This window comes from Lactuca serriola, chromosome 8 (assembly GCF_051521515.1).
Source record: "Lactuca serriola cultivar US96UC23 chromosome 8, Lser_US96UC23_V15, whole genome shotgun sequence".
Classification (NCBI taxonomy): domain Eukaryota; kingdom Viridiplantae; phylum Streptophyta; class Magnoliopsida; order Asterales; family Asteraceae; genus Lactuca; species Lactuca serriola.
Genome location: NC_136415.1, coordinates 233,491,064 through 233,499,688, shown reverse-complemented (window position 1 = coordinate 233,499,688; position 8,625 = coordinate 233,491,064). Strand labels below are relative to the sequence as shown.

Here is an 8,625-nt window from a genome sequence, read left to right as displayed (position 1 = left end):
AATTTATCTTTCCAGTTTTGGGGAGATATTTATGCAACCCAAGTTTGGATCATAAGAAAGAAGCCAAATGGACTTTGTGATATCTATATATAACAAAAGGCTATATGCTCAATTATAGGAAATCATATGTTTTGGAGATCATTTTTATTAAGAATCTTATTTTATTAGACGTCAAAATGGTTACTGGTCCATATAAGGATACTTTTAAATTTTAGCATGATGTGACATTTCATGGAATAGACATAGGTAACTTCTTCCTTAATGGCAACATAATTTATAGCATGGAATATGGTTGCGGAAATTTGTTACGAGGCTACACAACATTAGTATTAAAAGACCACTAAAGTTGTGATAATAAGTCAATAATGTTATATTCCAACAATAGAAGTTCTATTAAGTCAAATCATATTGACATTAAGTTTCCTTATGCTAACACAATAGTGTAGAATTGAAATATATATGGCACATGTAAGCAAACTCAATGAAAGTGGATCCACTCATAAAAGGGATTACCTCCCTAGGTCTTTCATGAGTATACTACACACGTTGGTGTCATTTTTGGTTTTATTGGGAGTTTTATGGTGCTTTATGTTTTGTTTAAGAACATTAATGTTTTTCTATATAAAATTAAGAATTCGGTTAACTCCATTATTAGTTGCATTTATTTGAAGCTTGATCTCACTTCAATATAAATAGGAACTCATTGGAAATCTGTGTAGATTTTACAACGACGCATCATGTTTAATCTATACCGTTAGTTATACAAGTACATGTGACCATTGATATGTTTAGTTACGTAGATTGTAACGAAGACTGCTTTAATTCTATACTATTAACATTAGTCAATAAGATTGTTTTAGGGTACCAATATTATCATAACATTCATTAAAACACTTATACAATTATACGTACATTTATATATCCGTGGTCTAGTGGAAGATTTTTAGATAGTTATGGGCCACATCATATATGTAATGTTATCATTAAATCCGGTTATTATGGTAAGAATATAAATTATTGATTGACCGATTTATAGAATATTTACTTACTTTGTGGGTTGAGTTCCCGGTTTGACTCAAGATCCCTTCCATCTCTCACATTAGGGTAAATCTCCATCTATATATACATGTGATGAGGAGTAGATCAAGAATAGATAAGAAATTTGTTTTAGGGTTTGTTGTGGTATTTTTAGAGATTCTTGAGATCAACTAAAAAACCAACCCTAGTTCTTCAGATCAAAGGATCATAATGAAATCAGGTATGTAATCGATCTTTGATGTTTGAGTTTTCTATTAATCAAAATCGAGATCAAAAGGTCAACAGTTTATGCTTCCGTGTTTATATGTTGGTTATCAAAATAACCAACGGGTTTATCCTTCACATCTATAAGACATTTAGTTATTAGCCAATGTAATTTTTTATTTTGTAGTTTATTCGCTAACAATTATTCTTCCAAATAGTTTGTGTCAGACATAGTTTACACTACTAGAAAAACAGCCTTTTACGACGCTCATTGCGCGTCGTAAAAGGCTCAGACGACGCGCAAATGCGCGTCAAGAAATGCCCTGTCATAAAGAGAGACGACGCGCTTTTACGACGCTCATTTACGACGCACAATTACAACGTGCGTTTATGACACACAATGCGTATCAAGGAAGACCCTGTCATAAAGGAAGACGACACGCATTTGCATGTCGTAACCTTACGACGCGCGTGTTAATGACACGCAATGCGTATCAAGAAAGCCCCTGTCAAGAAAGGTCATGTCATAAATGAAGATGACACACATTTTTGCGTATCATAATTTTAAATGTTTAAAAAAAATATTATTTATAGCTTTACTTATTTCAAATTAAATGTGCATTTAATGTTTCATAATAGAAAATAAAATATCATATACAAAAAATAGAATCCATTGCATAAATTTAATGTCATAAAATTCTATTTCTTACAATATATAAATTTGCATCTAATCTACTATGTACATCAAATTCCAACAAAGTAAAGTTGCATCTTTCCTTTCATAATTCTTTAAGACTAATGCTCCAAACAGCTGATTATATGGATAAGTAGTTGTACATTGGCCCATCTCACTCAATAATGACTTAGCCAAATTCAACTCCAAGTCCGTACTGTAGATTATTCTCAAGGGCATCACTATCACTTTGCTCTTTAGTATCCTCTGCAAAACAAAACAAAAAATATATATCAAAAAATGAAATTTGTTTATATTTTTATATTATAATTATTCCTAAATGATCCTGCCCAACAAAAAAGCACACAAACATGATTAGTGACTAATACAATGTATGCAGAAATCCTAACTAAATTGACTTTATTTACCCCCTTGTAGATTATAACTACTAATTCTAATTTGTTATTGCTAAAAAGAAAAAGAAAAAGAAAAAGAAAAAAAAAGTCACCTTTTCTTTTAATTCTGGAATATTTAAACATGCAGTCAAAATCCCAAGAGCAACATCCATTGTAGAGGCAAGTTCATTTTCTGATTTTCTATGTCTATCAGGACGTGCAACTATTTTGTAATTAAAAACTTCTTGTTTTAAAGCATAATAATAGATTATTAGTAACTCCAAAAACCAATTTAATAATAAGATAGATAAGCTTCCGGTGAATTTTAAAACCTCAGTTAAGACTTTGAGTAGTTCTAGAAACTTGGAATGATATCAGGATTTGAGTTCATCTCCCCAATCTTCAGCAGGAACATCAACAGGCAATGCAGCAACAACAAGACTCTTCAGCTAAGTCCTTTGCATAAAGAAAATACATGTCAGTTTAAATATTTTTGGAAAATGACAAAAAAGAAAGAGAATACTGAATACCATGACAGCATCAGCATTTTTTGCTTCATATCAGCATCAACAATACAACATTGTAAGAAGTGATTGGGACAATTAGGCTCTGTTTCAACCATTTGGTTTTGGTGTAAATACTACCTGCAGGTCAGCATGTCATATAAAAAATTACTTACAATAGTCAAAACAATCATATCTTGACCACCCACATACTATGTTTTTTAGTCCCAAGTTGTGTAATATTAATGATGTTATAATTCACAATTGCAAACCTTAAGATCACGTGAAGTTGCCCAATTTTGCAATAATAACTCAAAGGCAGAATTTAGAAACGACCTGCACTTAAACCCATAAGATCAAAAAGAAAGAGAAATAGTGTTTACATATATCATAGTATCAAAAGGAAACTAACAATAAAAAAGAAAAATGATTTCTCACGTGACATCACTATCAAGAATTGATGAAAGAGGGTACTCCACACTGTATTGCCAACAGGCTTGACACTAACACCTGAAAGCTAGAAAAAACAATAACACAAAAAGCAATAAAGCAAAAGCTAATTTTGATAGTTTTGTGGTTTTAAATTTAAATTTCAAAAAGCAGAAAAAATTATAACAAGAGTGTGGAGAACAGACATCTAGTAGAGTAGAAGTATTAGTCACATGAAGACTATATTATATATATCTCTATAGCATTAAAAAAGCTGAAATTGATGTCTGATGCAACACTTTTGAACTACGATCAAGTCCATGAGAAGCCACCTATCAACATCATCAAATCAACAACATTGATCGGATTATTAAAAACTTAAAATCATCATTATGAATTATGTCTCAACAAAATGAATTTGTAATCTACCATATGACTCAATGTTCCATAGCGTTCCTCGTTCAAATACAATGGCTTTCCCCTATGCATTTCAACATCCTGCAGTCAACCATTATTATTCACACAAAAACTTTATATATTATCCATTTTTAATTTCTTCTAATGTTTTCTTCCAAAAAAGTAAAAATTTTGAACAATAAAAACTACCTCTTTACCAAATGCATCCAAGTATGGAGATAGCCAACGTGCCTGACGTGCAGATCTTTGAAGTAATATTGTGGTTTTCTACACTCATCAATATCTAATATGGGAACATAATATTATTTAAATAATATAATTTAATCCAATCAGTGAGACTTACCCTGATTATAAGAAACACATCAGTACTTGCACCACAAGACATTGCATGAGTTTGGCACTTGTTATTCCTAAACAGAAACAAAATGTGTCAATTGTCAAATATAATTTCATATTCAAACTAAAAAAATTGGGACCCAAGTACATTTTTGGTCCCTGTGTATTGTTGTTTTTTTCAATTTTGGTCCCAAAAAAATTTTCTAGTAATTTTTGTCCTTATTTGAGGTTTGTATAATGTTTTTGGTCTTTCTTCCATGTATAATGACTATATTTTTCGGACCAAAATTGCAAAAATCAGCAATAATCAGGGACCAAAAATGTAATTTACTTAGCATCAAATAAAATTAAGCATTAAATAAACCTACAACATGTCTTCCAGCTTGGTGAGCACAATTTACCACACAATAAGCATAATGTAGGTTCATCTTGAACTGCTCCACAGTCAACACACTTCTGTTTTATGTACCTGAAGATTAAAAAAAAACCTAATAAATCAAATAAAGATCAAAATCATAGTTTAATTAACACAAATTTTTAAAAGAATAGTAAGAGCCTTTGTAAGAGATCTTGGAAGAGGTAAGGCAAAACCATCAACTTAAATGGGACAACATGGGTATTGTACAAAACCCCTACTTCAAATTCTCTAGCAAAATGATGCGACCATTTTAAAACCAGAGAAAGTGACACCTCATCATTAACAATGTTCTCTAATGTTGGAATCTTGAACATCTTCTCCAACTCTTCAATTTCAACAAACTCTTTAGCAAAACCATAAGCAAAATCCATTCTATCTTCAAATGATTGTGATGATCTATGGGCCCCACTAAACGGTGCTAAACTTGAAGAGTTCATTAATTTCCATAACAGTGCACACCTTCTTAAGAATGGAAAGCTCAAGCTACAAATTGTCTCCTTAATATCACCAGAACTATCAATATAATTGGAAACATAATATTGGCGTATCAACACATGTTCACCCATAAATTTGTATATGTATGTGATGAGAGATTCATGGTAACTGAAATCATCCATAGCATATTCGTTTTTCCCAAAGTTTGTTAGTACAGCCTGTAAGACAGAATTAACAAAAGAAAACAGATGACTTACACCAAAGGATAAATAGATTAAAGAAACTAGAAAGACTAAAATATATTTGTCTATATTGATAAGAAGGATAAAGTAGGTTTACAATTTACTCAAAAAGAAGAAAAGTTATAAGAACCTGAGTAATGGAGACAACATAGCACTTATGAACAAGAGGCAAGAATGATTTCTCAGAGGACATAAATGGGATTGGAAGACAGAAGAGGATCCACATTAAAGTTGAAAAAGAATCAGATGCAAGGACAGGATTGGATGCCATTGTCCAAAACTGTACATCAGGGAATCGTATGCCCATGTCAGCATTTTCCAATATGCTCATCATATTTTCTGAAAAACAAAAGAAAACAATATCAACAAAATCAATTTCACAAAAAACATGCAAACTCATTAAAGTAAAAGTAATAACATACCTTCAACTCTGTTTGTATGACTAGGTAGTTCATTGAGAGTATCAGCATGTATAGACTTAGCAAACTGTTGAATACACCTTAATCTTAAAAGGACATCAACAGAATTTTGGGCTCGGATGCTGTGGAGAATTTTCAGCAACAATGACAAAATGAAGCCACTTGAAGATCTTAATTCCTCATACAATGAACTAATGCTATAATTGGTGGCATGTGAAGTTTTTTCAGATCTAGCAGCAATTTCTGTAGATACAAGGGAATACTTGAGTGTGTCCCACATGACAATTGAGTCGCTCAATCGACTTGATCCTGAGATTTTATCATTTCCTGGAAAATACATTTCGTGTAGTAAATGAACCACAGATTCAAGATTCGCGCCTGTTCCTCCTTTGTGTTTTACTGGAAAAGATTTGAGGAATTCGTTCCTTCAAGAAACATCTACAGAAGCTTGTAAAAGAGAAAGGGATTGTTTAAGAAGGAGATTTTCAGATGATTCGTAGTTAGCAGCATCCATGGGGGACAGATTTGGAATTTTGGAAGATGCTACACTCTCCTTCATTATCATTCCTTTTCTAGGCAAATTAGGTAGTACAAAATTTGCAAAGCCCCGACAATCAGGACATAAAAACTCCCCCTAGACATCAAACAACAAAAATATAAGAAAAAAATTATGATTTATTCGCATCAAAATCTACACTGGACTTTGATTTTTTTTTTTTTTCATATTAACAAATTTGCACATTCAAGGGCATTTCAAACTTTTATTTTTTCATATTAACAAAAATTGTTGGTTTGTTATCACACCACAAGCACAACATTACAAATTTTAAAAATATATCGTAACATAGTTGTGTTTAAGTATCTTATGAAACATGGTTAAGTGTTTAGCTGATATAGGCAAAAGAATGTAAAAAATGCAATTAGGGTTATGAAAAAAAAACGAATTAGGGCTAGAATTATCTGAATCAGGGGAACAGAAAGAGTCAAACACTGAATCAAATACCTTATACACTTCAAATTGCCAACTGTAAGAAAACAATAAGATCAGTGCAATGAGTCTGATGAAGGAATTGGGGTGTCGCTGGAAGAAGAGAGAAGAAGGTGGCATAGGGAAGGCATTGGGGGAACAAGGGAAGAGGCGAAGGACATATAATGAGTTGCAGTTGACCTATAATAAGAAAATGGAGTTATCTTGACCAAAAATCACGATCCACTGGATGGATATGCTTCACCTTCCACATGCCATATGTTTTTCTCTAAATTTTCGTACGCACGCTCGTTCAATGGGTTTTGAAGAAGAAACAATCGTTTTGGGATATAGATGTTTTGATGGATGATGGATGCGATGGGATAGATGTTTTGAATCAATACCACAAGCCCTAATTTGAGAAGACGGTCTGATCTTAGGGTTTTAAAGGGGACAAAGGTTCGTAGATCGGAAATGTAGGATTCCGAGTCGAAGTCAGGGCTTAGGAATGAGGAAAGAGAAAGCACACAGAAAGTGTGTTTGTGTGTGTTTTCCGATAAGGAGCAACAAAAAAATCAGTTATGTTTCTCCTTTATTCTCTCGGCTAGATAGAGATATCGACATCAAAGAGAGGATTCAGAGAGGAATTTACAGAAGGCATAGAGAGAGTGGTGAATTAAGATCTAATGATCGTTGAACTCTTGGAATCAAGCCCTGCGACTTCTGATCAACACAAGGAAGACTACATTATTGAGAGGGAGGCTTGTTGTGCGAGACAAATCACAAAGAAGATCTTATGGTCGTTAAACCTGACCTAAGGCTTGTAAACTTGAGCATCTATGACAGTCTCCGTCGAGGTAAGGTTAGCCCAAGCTTGCCAGCCAAAAGAGATGAGTCGAGATTGTTGGTAGATGAGGTGAGCCAAGGTAGCGAACGTTGCAGAGAGCACTCCCATCTTTAAAAGAACCCTAGAATGATCCCTTTGAATTTTTTGATAAAATAAATAGTCTTGAGGCACGTTCCAGAATTTTAAAGCGACATACCTACACGACACGCCTTTTATGATGGGTGCCCTCCGTGTTTTTATTTTTATTTTTTTCTGACTCAAATTTTAGGGCACATAAACATGCGCGTCCGAAATCCTTCAAAATTTTGTAGAGACGACGTTATTTTTACGTCACATACTTTTGCGTATCGTAAATTCGTGCGCGTCATAATTTGCGCGTCGTTAAAGGCCTTTTTTCTAGTAGTGTTAATTGCGATTTTTGGAACATTTGTTTTTATTGAGAAAAGGTTCACGAATATAAGGTTTTTTAAATAATTGCGATTACTCAAAACTTACAATGGACGATATCAAAAGATTTGACATCCGATATATTTCAGTTTTTCGAACAAATTAGCTAAACATATTACAAAAGACCAAGAAAAGTATTCCATATAACTATATATAAAATACTTGTACAAAAGCCTATAATTTTAAGGGATGTCACCTAGATTTATGTTCGTTTATCAATTAAGCGATTGAACATAAAAGAACACGAACACACTAAATGTCTTACTGCATAAACTAGAATATATATGAAAATTAGATCGTTTAATTGTTCGTGTACGTCAATTTATCGTTTGAAGTTAAATAAATGAACACAAACAAGCCTCCATCATGGTCGTCCAGTTTGTTTACAACCCTAAAATCACAAACCATCAAAAGTAGAAAATAGTACCTAGACTCTTCCACTAGTACAAAATTGGTCATTGACCACGAAAAAAACCCGCCACTATAGACATTTTTTGATGGTATATATTCATTCACTGTGCAACGAACAAAAGGTCGAATCGTTAAAGGTAAGTTATGGTGATATTTAATTGTGGTGACTATAAACCCATAAAAACCATTTCTATAGGTAAAAACCGTCACCATAGGGTACCAATTTTTGTATTTTTTACAATCATTTTTTAATAACCGTCACCATAAGTTGCTTTCCCTCACAAGTTGTTTTGTTTTCATGACTATTTGTGACTTTTAGTGACACATAATATATTTAAACATGACCATAAACTAGTATAAGTCACATGTTCTTACATTTGTCATGGTTATTATTAACTTTTAGTGACATGAAATATATTAAATCATGACCATAAATTGCTTTTA

General features: G+C 32.8%; 1 protein-coding gene across 1 annotated transcript; it reads right to left on the bottom strand.

The window, feature by feature from the left end:
- Positions 1-3,499: 3,499 nt before the first annotated feature.
- LOC145067934 (E3 ubiquitin-protein ligase PRT6-like) lies at positions 3,500-5,849 on the bottom strand. The gene is made up of 8 exons (XM_079014957.1): positions 5,513-5,849; positions 5,221-5,429; positions 4,552-5,066; positions 4,390-4,464; positions 4,003-4,069; positions 3,849-3,926; positions 3,672-3,740; positions 3,500-3,574 (listed from the first exon to the last, which is right to left on the bottom strand). The coding sequence occupies exons 1-8, from the start codon at positions 5,847-5,849 to the stop codon at positions 3,500-3,502; spliced, it is 1,425 nt and encodes a 474-aa protein (XP_078871083.1).
- Positions 5,850-8,625: the final 2,776 nt, after the last annotated feature.

What these genes read in the sequence shown, in the direction of transcription:
- LOC145067934 (XM_079014957.1), bottom strand. Translation starts at nt 5,849, where the DNA reads ATGTATTTTCCAGGAAATGATAAAATCTCAGGATCAAGTCGATTGAGC. An exon ending in ATGTGTTTCTTATAATCAGG is followed by an intron (nt 3,927 to 4,002) that starts GTAAGTCTCACT and finishes TGATGAGTGTAG; the next exon opens with AAAACCACAATATTACTTCA. An exon ending in TGGATGCATTTGGTAAAGAG is followed by an intron (nt 3,741 to 3,848) that starts GTAGTTTTTATT and finishes GGTTGACTGCAG; the next exon opens with GATGTTGAAATGCATAGGGG.